Raw genomic sequence first — 14,613 nt, 5'->3', positions numbered from 1 at the left:
AGAAAGGATGACCAGCTGAGTCCGTCAATGAGATAAAGAGCATGCCAAGATGTGAATGGCAAAAAAATCTATCATTTCTGATTCTCATTACTATCGCCTCACGGCCTCTCACCGCGTCTCCAACAGCTGTCAGACACAATATAGCAGCAATGGACTGTGAGAGATGGATCCTAACACTGTAGGATTCACACTGTATGTTTTAATGTGATGTATCTGAACAAACTGGTGGGTTTGCAGATATAAGCAATGTGGGAACATGTGTCAGTGGAGCTAGGCAATTATTTTCTATTCCTACCTGTTTCTTCCACTGTCTCTCTTTCAAAACATATGCAACTTTTAAACACAGTGTATGTAGACACACACACACACACACACACACACACACACACACACACACACACACACACACACACACACATCTGCTGCTGTTTTCCGATGACGAATCAATATTTATTAATGGAGGCATGAATCATTCCCAATACATAAACACAATGAATTTAATTTAATATAATGCTTGTAACACTTTTACTGCTACACAATGCATAGGTAGCATGAATGAAGATCCAAAGACTAACTGTAATATAAGGTTTAAAGTAAGATATGCTCTTACAGCAACCCACTGGGCCTATATGACACCCTCTTTGGCAGAAGTCCTTTTTCTTTTAAGTAGATGGCTCGGTTATTGTGCTTCCTCCTGAATATATGTATTTCATTCAGGATTTTACAGAGGGTGCAGTATCTTCACCCCTGAGGGAGCTTAACACTTAAAATAGACCACAGAGAGGATTTGACACAAAAACACACACCCATGCCTGGAAGGACACACATACACAGTCATGACAAGCATATACTGTGAGTGAATGCTCACACAATCCCCTATGAAATAAAGATGCACGACAGTGAATACATGACAGGAAGATAAGATGATTATGTAAGATATCTGAGGAGAAGTGGGAGGGTTGAGGAGAGGAGATGAGGGAAGAAGAAGAAGGTATAGGAGACAAAAGGGGGGGGGGGGGGGAATTAAGAATTTAGGCAGGAGAAGAGAAAGACGAAGGTGCACACGGTGAATGGGAATGACTTTCTATACAGCATAAATCTAGTAGATAACAAGGCCACCGCAAATGCTGATAATGAGTTTGTAGTTGATAAATATGGACATAACAACACAGATGGTCATGCATACGGTCCCTGTCAACATGACACACATTAACAATAATAGACACATATACTCTTCTTCACACCTCCACACACACTTACTGAGCCTAGCTGTGGTAGCCATCCATCATTCATTGGCTAGCCAGAAGCCCTAATGCTCTTTTAACTGCTGTCATTTACAGTCATTGGAGCAGAGCAGGGGAACGGCCAAGCCATCAAACACCTGCTACAGCAAAGGTGCTACGGCAAATTAAGCAAGTTGTCCTGAAGATTCTTTTTTTCCCCTGAAGGTGTTGGAAGAACTCAAAGGATACTAAGATCCTACACTGAAACTAGTACTAATGACATTTCTGAGTAGTTTAAATGATGTGATTATTAACTCATTTAGCAGAAATAGATCATCATCCTTTTTTTCCCGATCACTTCAGATGATACAGCAGGAAGCATTATGTGGGGAGGGCGGTGTGATTGTGTTGTTCCACAAGCATTGTTCAATATAACAGCTATAACCATAAATACATCAAGTCTTACTCATCTGTGGCAGTGTAGTGCTACACCTAACTTGTTTTATAGTGGACTTAAAAAAATAAAAACTATAAATCTAACATGGAAAATGATTTTGTTTTTCAGATGGATACAATAAATGCCTGCTGTTTTAAGAGACAACTAAACTACAAGTCAGCATATAGTTTAGTATAAGGTTTTTTGTCAGTGTCACAATTCTCATTTTGGAATCAAGATCCTTAGATCTAAAATACATTCACTAAGTGATGATTAAGTGCTTACCTGTGCTGCAATGGCCCAGAATTTGGACTCAAACACAGCCAGAGTCATCTGGACACCGATGGCTGCGGAGAGAGAGCAAGAGGGATTTAAATAAAGTACAGTTATTAAATAAAACTGCACATAAAAAATGAATAGAGTTAAATGGATTAGTTGGAAGGTATGATAAGCAGGGGGAGAAGAAAGAGAAGAAGAAGAAGTAGAAGATGGATGATGTTGTTTTCTCTCTAGAGAATGAAAATCACTGCAAATATTATGAGCGCACGCTGATAGTGTCATGGTAACGAAATAGAGCCAGGAAGAAAACAATGTAAACCACCTGTGGATAAACAGTGTGATCTACCTTTTCATCTATTCTCCATCCTTGAATCACTTCTCTATGATGTGAAGACTGTACAGCAGCACTGTTTGATATTGTAGTAGTGCTAGTAGAAATATATATATATATATATATAGTATTAGTAAGAGCATTGGTGGTCATAGGCACCACCGCTGTGATAATATGTTCAGGTTAAGTAGCGACTCCTTTAGATGTAATGGTTGTAGCAGCACTAGTAGAATGTAAATGGGGGAGGAAACTTTAATTCCAGACCATTCAAAGACCGTTACTGAGCCGATTAATGTCCCAGGGTGAGAGACTATATTCCTCTCTCGGCTCTCAGGCTGGAGGAGTAGAAGAGGACCTGATGTACAGATCAGCTCTGCCTTCAGAACTCAACTTATGAAAATCCTTTTACAGTTAGTGGCCTTCTGAGCCTCAGTACCGCTGTGTGAACTGACTATTCTTAGACAGAGTGTTTGTGTGTGTGTGTGCGCGCGTATGTGTCTGTCCAACCTCTGCCTACAACACAGCACTCCCAGTCACAAAACATTAAGCAAAGAATTAGTGTGTGTTTGTATATGTTTCACACATGCACATAAACACACACGGAGGCCGAGTGATTGCTTGTGTCAGCTTAGGGCTGTACGTCCATCAGCATTTTTGTCAGCGTGGTAATGCAAAAAGGAACTGTAATTGCATAAGTTCTCAGAGCGCACATACTGTATACACCCACACACACACACACACACATAACAAATACACACACACACTGCGAGGGAAGATATGACACTTCATATTAGCATCAAAGACTCAGCGGTTTTTTCTCCCAGCGTGCTTTTTTTCAGGCACACAGGGAAAGCCTCTGCGGTGCTCACAATACACAACACACATATAAACACACATGCTTGCTGCACACACACCCACCTCCGACTCACACAACCCGCACATAGAGGTACACATTCTGTGTACAGCATGCACCAATACCCAAACACACACATCATCATGTGCTATAATAAAAACACAGAGCAGAATAATTATCGTCATGGACGGGGAAAAAGCCTTTATTACGAGGGAGATTAGTTTATGAGCTGGTCATTTTTAGGTTTGGTTACAGTGCAGAAAGGGAGGAGTACGGGGACAGAAGTGGGCGGAAGAAAGAGGATAGAGAGAAAGGGCATACTCACACCTCAGCCGAACATTAAAGGACTATAACACTATTTCTTTTATTATGTCTTACCCCCATTCTAATTACCCCACTCCCCATTATTCTCCTGATCTGGTCGTCGTTCGATTTGACATGCTACATGTATATTTTTTGTAAAAAAAAAGGAACAGAAATCATAAATAAAATATTTAAAAAAAACTCAGGAAACTCCCAATACCAGTGCTTTTTTCTCCCCACATTTATATTTATATATATATATATATATATATATATATATATATATATATATCTGTATACCAACCACCTATTAAGTATTTGATGATTTTGAAGTGATTTTTTTCTTCTTTAAATCACAAAACTTTACATTTTATTATATATCTTTTTAAACTTTTGAGTTATATTTTCTTTCTCCTAAAATAGTCAAGTCAATTGAATCTAAAAAGAAATCTAAATAAGCGTTAATCCAAAGCAATAAACATTAAGACTAGGAGGGCATTCCATCTTTGTCCATAGCTATAGGCTGAAACATAGCTCACTCAATTATGCTTGTAAAATGCTATTAGGTGATGAATTATGGATCTCTGAGGGTAAGAATAAACCATGTAAGTACTCAAGGGGATCAGTCTGGATATGATAAGGAAAAGGCGCTGACATGTTGTGCCTGAGGGTGTGTGTTTCAGTTTGTGAGTGTCTGTATGCGTGTGTGTGTGTGTGTGTGTGTGTCATGGATTCCGTCCAATCCTTTGGAAAATCAGTCGTGATGCTGAATCGTGGCTGTAATCAGTCGTGATGCTGAATCGTGGCTGTAATCAGTCGTGATGCTGAATCGTGGCTGTAATCAGTCGTGATGCTGAATCGTGGCTGTAATCAGTCGTGATGCTGAATCGTGGCTGTAATCAGTCGTGATGCTGAATCGTGGCTGTAATCAGTCGTGTACACAGAAAAGTTAGTTTAGCTGATTGGGGACTAGTTTATCTGTTTACACAGCTCATACCAATCCAGGACGGCTGTTCAGAAAAGTGTTCAAATCTACTTACTAACGGGTATGAACAGCCATAGACGTGTTGGTTTTTAACAATGTGGATTATTCTGTGAACATGTATTTGAATATAAAATTCCAGCCACACATTTTCATATGTGATTTGCCATTTTGAAGCAGAAAGAATATCACTAAGGATGCAAAAATCAATGTGCTTTCATTTGTACGTAAAGCACATGTGACTCTCCAGGTGGTATTCTACATGTGATTTGTGAATCTTTTGTTCAGGTATTTAAACACCCTCTGACACACATCTTTCCTCCTCAACAGAGTTGACCTCGAAGTCATCTCTCTCCACCATAATCTCAGATAAAGTGTTGGAAGGCCATTATGGAGGGCAGCAGTAATCGGCCTTCTCTCCCTCTCTGAGTTGGAGACTGATAGGCCAAATCTAATTAAAACCGTCACATTGATCCCTCCGTGTGTGTGTGTGTGTGTGTGTGAGTGTGTGTGTGTGTGTGTGTATGAGAGAGCCTATCTATATGTTTTCTTTGTGTGTGCACAGCTAGCAAGCATTTCTCAAAGTGTGGTAAGTTTGCATACAAGTGTGTCAACAAGAATGTGCATGACATTGCATGCATGCAAATGAGAGTGTGTGTGTGCTCACTGCTCATGAGCTTAAATGTTGTGTGTGTGTGTGTGTGTGTGTGTGTGTGTGTGTGTGTGTGTGTGTGTGTGTGTGTATGTGTGTGTGTGTGTGTGTGTGTGTGTGAGAGAGAGAGAGCCTACTCACACACTCACAGTCTGAATTGTAATTAGTGTGAGCTGCCAATCACAGTGGAGTGCGCTTTCAACAGGAAATTAATTAATGAGGGGAAAAAAACAAAAAATTGAGGCAATCAAGAACCGGAGTTAATTGGTTATTACACTAACGAGATGGAGGGATGGGAGCTGTGAACGATAGGAGGAAAAGTGTGGGAAGGAAAGGGGGAACAAGGGTAAACAGACTAAAGACTCAAGTCTTACTGCATTGTTGTCTCAATGTTTAAATCATTAAACATTTAGGTTTCATTATGTGTCTATTTATGTCATCAAAATGCAAATAAACAGATAAAATGTGCCTTTGAGTCTCCAAAAATCATGTTGTAAATGAAGTGTAAACTGAATCTAACTGATACCTTTGCAACCCTGTCTTCTAAAAATGCTGTTTATATACTATTCATTTGCAAGAGCTAATACCTTTTGAAAAACAATGAATGTTGCCTGTCATCCACCTCAACCGCTCTCTTGGGGCCGGAGAAAACATCACCAGTGAACATAATACAGTACATGGAGCTATTAAGAAATTGTTTAGGAGCCAGGGCTGCATAGTCCTGCCACTAAAGCTTACTGCAATTGAATAGAGAGACAGAAAGAGACGAGGAAAGGTGACGAGCATGCTGGCCTTTTGCTAAATGAGGCAGCGAGAGTGTCAAGTGTCTGACAGACTCTGTGGAAAGAGAGAAAGAGATAAGGACGGTGGAAAGAGAAGGAAATCTAAATCTATCTATCTGTCTATGATTTTTAAGTTGTTTTTACTTGGTTGAAACAGAGTGTGGTGACTGTGCAGTTCTAAAAATGGGCTCCTGCGTGCCTTCACACAGTTTTTTGATCGTTTAGCGTGTTTTATGTGTATGCAAGTGTGTGTCGTGCCGAGGTGGCACAGGAGGTCAGCTCGTGTTAAATGACCAGAGAGCAGAGCCGGTGTTGATGGCTCCCTTAGCTAGACCCTGGAGTCGAGGCTAAATATACTGCACGCACACACACAACACACACAGACACACACACAGTCAATAAATTAAACTGGCACAATGGCTAAGTCTCCGGGCACAGAGGGGACACTGAAAATAAGGCCACTAGTTATGAGGTCATTTCATTATCCAATACCAAAGAAATGAGGGACACACACACACAATACCAAAAACAGTGTGGACTGCAGGCACACACACGAACACAGAGAGAGAGGTTGACAATAGAGCACAGACATTGAAATGAATGGAACAGATTAATTGGGGTAATAGATCAGGTTAGGTGGTTCAGGTGGAGAGAGCATGATGGAGGGGCATGAAGGAGGACAGGCAGAGGGAAAGTCGAAAGGTAGAAGCGATGAAAGAGGATGAATTGATTTTTAATAATGCTGTGAGTTGGAAACCCACTTTTCATTTCAACCAAGCGTGGCTGTCAATAATAGAGTGAACAAGATCCAATAGTGAGCGTGCATGAGAGCATGTGTGCTCGTAATTCTTTCACATATGTGTGTGTGTGTGTGTCTGAGTATAGAGACAACAAGCGGTAGGAGGTGTGGAGAGGAAAACAAAGAGTGGGGAGGTGTCTTAAGAATGTGTGAGTATTAGCTCTTAAATTAAGATTCACACCTCATTTTAAAAGATTTATTAAAGCTTCTTTTTAATTATGTTTGTAGTTTTGGCCATCATCATTGTTGTTAATAATAACACTGTACTCACCAATGACTCTACTTTATGAGAAAGATTTAAGATGGTTTCACCTGTAACCACACCAAGGATCAACACCTGACAGTGATGTCACACTGGGCTCACACACCCTGGAGTACGCTTCTGCATCACTGCAGCGAGGGGAAGTGACTCTTTTACTTCTGGTTGTTCCAGACACAGTTTTACCTCCAGATTAAGTGTTGTACATAATCTGGACACTGTTTCTTGCTCCGTCCAACTACACAATAAGACTGAATTGTGATTTTCAATGCAAACCGTACCCTTTTGTGGTTACATGCCGTGCGACAAGGGACATGTTGTACAGTGAGGTTATTGAAGGGATGTTATCAAAGCCGTGTCCTTGAGACACAATGTCTTTGCATTGAATCTTCTGAGGCTCGTAATGTTTAACTGACAATTATCTAGAGGGAAGCATTTAAAACTCTCCACTTGAGTGTGTTTGATATGAGAAAACGTACCAGTATTTAAGTGTTTTGAGCCTAAAGCTTGAGGTCTCAAGTGTATGTTTTCTATTTGAACTAACTGTGGACACACGATTACTGTTTATCTGCACACATGTCAAAGAGTTGTCATCTCTCTCTTTACATCTTGTTCTTCTTTCTTGTACACACAAACACTGACAAAGACACAATCATACCAGAGCAAACATGCGCAGAGATTATAGCGTTCTCCCTTAAAAATGCCACTTGTGTTCTCTTGTCTGCCTCACAAACACACAAGCACTTAATTATAGTGTGTATCCACAAATGTCAAACATTCATCAGGACGATGGAATAGAGTGAGAGGCAGTTCAGAACATTTGTTGTCTCTCTTCTTCATCTTTCTTGCTCTCCTCTTTAATACGTGACCCTGTGAAATCTCTCCCTCGTTCTAATCTTAACCTCACCATCCATGTTTCCAATGGTCTGCCATCAATACACCCAGCATTGTAATCTGCTTGTTGCTTCACTTGTACTTACTCATGTGCTTTGCGCCCTTGCTAATAGTTGATACAGTATGTAGGGTTTAGGTTTAGTCTATTTGCACAATTTAAAGATGACAAACAGCATTAAAGCTCAATACTGACCAGAACGATGTATGAATAAGAAATGCAAACATGACAATATTACCAAGGGCAAAAGGGGATTTATGTGATGAAATAAAGGATACAAGAAGTATATTATTATATTGTTGTGATGTTGAGGAACACAAATATGCACTAGCCGGCTGGGGTAGTGACCTCTATACACCTCTTCTTGTTTAAAGGATATCTTTATAGTTATAAGGACATCCTTTATCGGACTAATATCTCACATCCCACATCAAGACTCTGATAAGAATGAAACTCACTACGCAAACACAGAACCGAGTAACCTTTCAACTCAAACACCAAAATGTGTTTGTGTTTCCCAAAAGCAGCAGTGCTGTGTTCAAAAAAGCCTGAAGAGCTCTCATGACTTTCTGATGGGGAGTGTTCAATAAAGTGATGTTGCCAGGCAACAAACACTGCTCCAGCCAGTAAAAGGAGTTATGGCAAATTATGGTCGACTATTCAGAGAGAGAAAAAAGTTCTGCAACATTTGATTATAATGAACAGTTTAAATATAAATCCTTGACGTATGAATACGCACACACATACACACACGCACAGACTTCAACACATTCACAGTCTACTGATGCATTAGCACAAATGAAAATGTACAGCCAGAGAACCATTGGGACTCAGATGTATGGACATATACAGTACACAAAGAAACACAGACACACACATACTCTCAAGAAAGTACACACATGTACACAAAGACCCACATGGATGCACATTCATTCACACACAAGTTAGGATATCCTACTTATTTAACTAATACAACTGGCAAACCTGACCTTTGACCTTAAGCTTAAAAAAGAAAAGTCTAGTTGGTTTGTGTGACAACTTCAAAAGAGAGGCACAGACACACACACACCTCTGTGCTGAAGCTCGCTAACCTCAGAGGAGTCGCCAGAGGCTGCACTGACATCACGTTACCAAAGCAACAGGCAGAGGCCTGGGATTGGACGAAAGCATGATGACTCAACCTCCCTCCCTCGCCCTCCTCTCTCTCTCTCTCACCATAGTCTCTCTCTCTCTCGCTCTAGATGTGTCTCTCACTTTCTCATGCGCAACTTTTTGAACGTCAAGATGCAGACGGAGGGGCACGCACGGGCAGAGGCACATGATGTTTTTTTCAATTAAAAGAATGGAAATGGTGGCTTGGTTGCAAACTCACAGCAACAAACACAAACTAAATGAGGCTGCAAATGTGTGTTAAACAATCCGTAAGCAGGTAACATGTTCCCTGCAGAGCAAGTACCAAAAACTAAACTATAAAAAAGGAAATTACAGCTAGTTGTTTTTTTTACTGTGGAAGCTACTGACACAGCTAAAAGATGGACAGAGGATTAGCTGCCTTGTCGGTGACAAAACAGAAGTGATAAATGATAAATCAGTAGTCTGTTCCTTTAAAATGGAAACTCAGTTGACAATGGGTATATGTATGTGCGGACCTTCTAAGTCAGCAGAGCCTACCTTAAGTTAACCTAGTTTAACAGCCTTCTTGAGCAGGCCTGTTGGAGGCACACTCACTAAATGATTCATAGTGGAGAGACAGGGAGAAACATGTTCCTGTGTGTATGTGTGTGTGTGTGTGTGTGTGTGTGTGTGTGTGTGTGTGTGTGTGTGTGTGTGTGTGTGTGTGTGTGTGTGTGTGTGTGTGTGTGTGTGTGAGAGAAAGAGAGACTGCAAACTGTTATGCTCTTTCCTCTGTTCTGGATGTTTACATGGTGGCTTGTGCTCACAACGAGGCTATTTCGTCACACATCAAAAGGAAATTAAAATGGCGACACTTTGAGGCACTAATTTGGTGTGAAATTCAATTACCTACTCAATCTTTTATAGTGTGGAAGTAGATCAACATGGTACAGTGTGTGTCTTTTTGTTTGGGATCACCTCTCTTTCATTACCTCACTAATCCAATGTAATTATGGCAAATAGTATCTCAATTTTAAAGACATAGAAAAACATTTTGGGTTCATATGTCTTCCCAATACTTCTGTGAAGTTTGTCACGCTACAAAGCGGGTTCCAGAATACATGATTTGGTTTTTACTTTTGTACAAGCACAATGGTACCAAATGTTAACTTGGTGTGTGTTGATGTGCACGGTCACTTTGCGCAGCTGTTGTTTGCCAGTAAATGCTGTAACCCCCAGTACATAAAAAATGTTTTTTTACTTTGCTGTTTGTGTGACTTTATGGTCTATCTTGTCGCCTTCCCCTTTCCTCAACTTCCCTCTCTTCTCTCTCTGGTCTTCTGTTTCTGTCTTTCAAAAGACAGGTGGTGCTCGCTCCCCTACTTATCTCTCAACTATCCCTCTCTCCATTCTTCTTTTGCTCTCTTGTTGCTTGTGTGTCTCTTTTACATTTGACTTTTTGTACCTCTGATGTTCTCTCTTCCTTTCCCCCTTCTCTTCCCTCTTGTTTCCTCCCCCCTCCCCCCCCCCCGTCTCCTGTCGGCCCCACGCCACTCTGTCTCTCACTCTTCCTCTCCTCTAGGAAATCCCACTCTACCATCTGTCTGGCGAGGATGAATTCAGAGCCTTTCAGAACAAATCAACTTGGCTAAATTAATGAGACTCTCAGAGGGGATAAACTTTGTGTGAGTGTGTGTGTGTGTGCGAGAGTAGAGTGGGCACCTAAAATACTTCATAATCCGTCGACTGTACCACTTCATTTATCCTGCAGTGACAGATAGCGTGTTCCAGGGAAATACAACAGCCAAGGCTGGCTGCCCACATTTAGTTTCTTAAACTATTACCGGGACAACAGATGTGCCTGTATTTGGTTGTGCTTTTTATATTTATGTTTATGATACTATGCTAGAATGTAAGGCAACTGCCAACCATTTTGGATGACAATTTCCTCACTGTATGTTTGTGGGTATCACAAGCTCAGACTATATGTGGCCACCTCGTCATGCTACTAGTTGTGGTTTTACGGGTACTGCTTGAGGGAAAGCCAGATGTCACTTTGCTTTAAGTGTTTCTGATAGGAACATGAGAGAGGGATACCAATCTCACTAGTAAATGAATTATTGTACATTATATCAGTTTTACATAAAACACTTTAAAATTGTATTGTATTATATTCAGTGAGTATATATTATATCAATATCGTGATATGACACTAGATATGGCCTTAGATGTATATATCATACGTTTCTTTTCCTGGTTTTAAAGGCTGCATTACAGAGAATGTCATTTTCTGAACTTACCCGACTGTTCTAGCTGTTTTATTATTTGCCTCGACTCACTTAGTCATTATATCCACATTACTGATGACTCTTTATCAAAACCCTCATTGTGTAAAGCACCAATAGTTAACCACACAATATCATTGCAATATCGATATCTTTTGACAAAGATATGGATATATTATTTCTCTATATTTCCTCGCCCTATTCTGTAAAACTAATCAGTGGCAGTGCATCTCTGTTGCTGCAGTTAAAATATCCTCAAAGCAGTCATCTCAAAGGGGCAATTCACCGATTGTGTAAAATGAGTTTATAAGAGATAATGTGGCATTCGTTGGTAGAAAATAAACTGGATTGTTAAAAACTAGTGCAGCATGAGGTCACCAATGCACCTTTTTTTCGAGAAAGCATTATTTTTCCAAGAATCTATTGGATCTTTAAGTCAATCAATTGAATTTACTTGGAAAAGAGAGTACATGCTACCTTACCTACTTTCAGTTCAGTTAAATGAATAAACTTGATAGATCATAACATATTATTTCACTGTTACACTGTTTAAGTAGCAATACAATCCATTTAATGCAATACTGTGCTTTAAAGCCATTAGGAAAACAAGAATAAACAAATTAAAACGCAAAAGTAATGGGAATACAATAGGCTATTCAATAAAAGCCTGTCTGGACAAATGTGTTTCAACGCATGAATTAAAACATGATTGATTTCTAATGGAGCAACCCTCATTGACCATATTGACGAAAGGGCCATAAAACTGTCCGGTCAATATGCGGCTGGGATGATAGAAATCACTGATATATGGGAACAACGATACCACTGACTCTTGGGATGGCACCATGGACATATACAATCTCTCTGTCTTTAGAGTGTGTGTGTGAGTTAAGATTGATAGTGCCTTGAAGTCACTTGCTCAGCGCAGGAACTCGTGGTTGTAGCGCTAAACGTGCTGGGTCAGACCTGGTGTTAATACAAAGACTAGAGCCAATTCATCTTCGCTGACACTCCCCCAATAGCACAGTAAATTACAGAGTGAGGGGGGGGTGTTAAAGGTAGAGAAAGAGAGAGATGGAGATGAGGGAGGAGACATAACTGGTGGAGGAGAAAGAGAAGAGAGGGACAAAGACTGTTGCATTCACACAGCAACGTTTAATGAATGCAACAGAATGGGTTTAAATTAATATATCATCAATATTAGAGGCAAGGAACAAGGAGCCTCCTGGATAATAGATATACGTGTAGCTAGGGAATGAATATATCTGATGAAGAAATGCAGGGTGAGACTATAATAGCCAGACAGAAAGGTTAAAAGATACACTTTCTTGCTCCAAACCACTGCCAGTAATCATTTTTCAAAACACGTATTTCCTGCATCATTGATGGAACAGAACTGGCCATAAAAGTCGCCTTGGCAGAAGGTGCTGGCATTAACAAAGGATCCACACGCCAGAAGGCCTCTTTGCCAGACACATAAACAGCCTGAAAAAGTGGACACATCCCTTGCAGGACCAAATAAATCAAGTGCGTTCTTATCTCGCGTTAAAAACCTCTTTCCTCTCAATCAGTCAACAAAGTCTCGAAGCAGCTGCCGGAGGAGCTTGGAGCAGTTACAGTCTATACACTGTAGTTTATAACATTCTGATAACTTTTAGAAACTATGTTTTTCAGCCAATGAGTGTATCATTTCAAACATCTTGTGCTATACATACTAGAGCAGATTTAGCTTTTTCCGAAAATGCTAAGGCTCTCTACCCATGATCAAAGGTTTTAGCTATCGTCAACGCAAAGGCCGCAGAGTGCAGTGTGCAGAGTGCAGAGTGCAGAGTGCAGTGTGCAGGGTGCAGAGTGCAGAGTGCAGGGTGCAGAGTGCAGAGTGCAGAGTGCAGTGTGCAGGGTGCAGAGTGCAGAGTGCAGGGTGCAGAGTGCAGAGTGCAGTGTGCAGGGTGCAGGGTGCAGTGTGCAGGGTGCAGAGTGCAGTGTGCAGGGTGCAGGGTGCAGAGTGCAGTGTGCAGGGTGCAGAGTGCAGAGTGCAGTGTGCAGAGTGCAGAGTGCAGAGTGCAGTGTGCAGAGTGCAGTGTGCAGGGTGCAGAGTGCAGAGTGCAGAGCAGATTGTTATTGATGCATGTCATTGTGGTAAAAACAAAAGACAGAGGCAACACCTGATGACCAAGAAGGGCTTAGGTGCAAGAAATCTTTTTTGGATGGATGTCCTATTCATCCATCACTTCCAGGTTACATCATAGACAGCTGTCATTTCCTCTCTTGCACACTGAAAGGTCATCAAGGTGAAAGTTGAAACAGATCGAATCTTTGAGTGCAGCGAAGGAACATAAAATCCAAAGTGTCCACCGTAGCAAAGTGTCCACCGTAGCAAAGTGTCCACCGTAGCAAAGTGTCCACCGTAGCAAAGTGTCCACCGTAGCAAAGTGTCCACCGTAGCAAAGTGTCCACCGTAGCAAAGTGTCCTCTGTAGCAAAGTGTCCTTGAGCCTGGCACTAAATTCTCAGAAGCTGAAAGGTTGCATCACCGGCGGTCAACCATGTCACTGACCCTTGCACTCTGGAACGAGGGGGCAGGACTAATTACCCCTTTGGGATGATAAAACACACACACACACACACACACACACACACACACACACACAGCCATCACTGTTGCCATTATGAAAGCAGATGTTCTTTCTAATACAAAACGTCCTTCAACAATAATAGAAAACTAAATCAGACTTCTATGTTTAAAGGCATATTACACCTTCGTTTTAGCCAGTCATCTTTCATAACTACTACTGAATAGTGTGTCCTATGTAGCCAGCACTGGCAGCAGCCACTGGCAGCTAAAACTGATTTCTGTTTGACAGGAAGTACATTCAAGACTAATGAAGCCAGCACAAGCGCCCACATTTGGAGAGGAAACCAGAAGGACTCATGTTCAGGTTGTATTTGTGTGTGTGTTGGGCAGCTGACCAGTCTAGTGTTTTAAATGGTCGGTGAAAAACCTTGGAACTGGTGACAAACAGTGACACAGTGTGCAAACTCAAGAAGGTGCACAGGTAGGTGCTGCTGACTAGTAAATATAAGGGCTGGCTGAAATGGCCTGAAATCCATATTATGTATTGCTACAGTTTTCTTGGTACATATATTTTAAACACATGAATGCATGATGTTTTTTTGTCTTCTGCTGGTGCAATGCTTATTTATTTGTCCTGATTAATTACTTTATAACCATAGAATTCTAGCAGCCAATAAGACATTTTGTCTTCCACTTAGTGGTGAGATAGTAAAAATATAGAATATATCATGTAACCTTAATTACGGTTAAGTTAGGAATTGCTTTAAAAAACTTTTTTATTTCGTAATATAAGGAAATGGTGGCAGGTGACCTGACCAACATTTACCCTATATCTTGCAGGTGCTTATTT

General features: G+C 40.8%; 1 protein-coding gene across 1 annotated transcript in view; it reads right to left on the bottom strand.

The window, feature by feature from the left end:
* The window catches only part of cacna2d4a (calcium channel, voltage-dependent, alpha 2/delta subunit 4a), a 72,300-nt gene that overhangs the window by 9,516 nt on the left and 48,171 nt on the right, over positions 1-14,613 (bottom strand). The window contains exon 28 of the mRNA XM_029461976.1: positions 1,945-2,006. Within this exon, the coding sequence (XP_029317836.1) occupies positions 1,945-2,006 (62 nt within the window). The remainder of the gene's footprint in view (positions 1-1,944; positions 2,007-14,613) is intronic.

Source organism: Cottoperca gobio, chromosome 23 (assembly GCF_900634415.1).
Source record: "Cottoperca gobio chromosome 23, fCotGob3.1, whole genome shotgun sequence".
In the NCBI taxonomy this organism is placed as follows: domain Eukaryota; kingdom Metazoa; phylum Chordata; class Actinopteri; order Perciformes; family Bovichtidae; genus Cottoperca; species Cottoperca gobio.
Note: the sequence above shows the minus strand (reverse complement) of the source record. Positions and strands in the feature narration are given on the sequence as shown.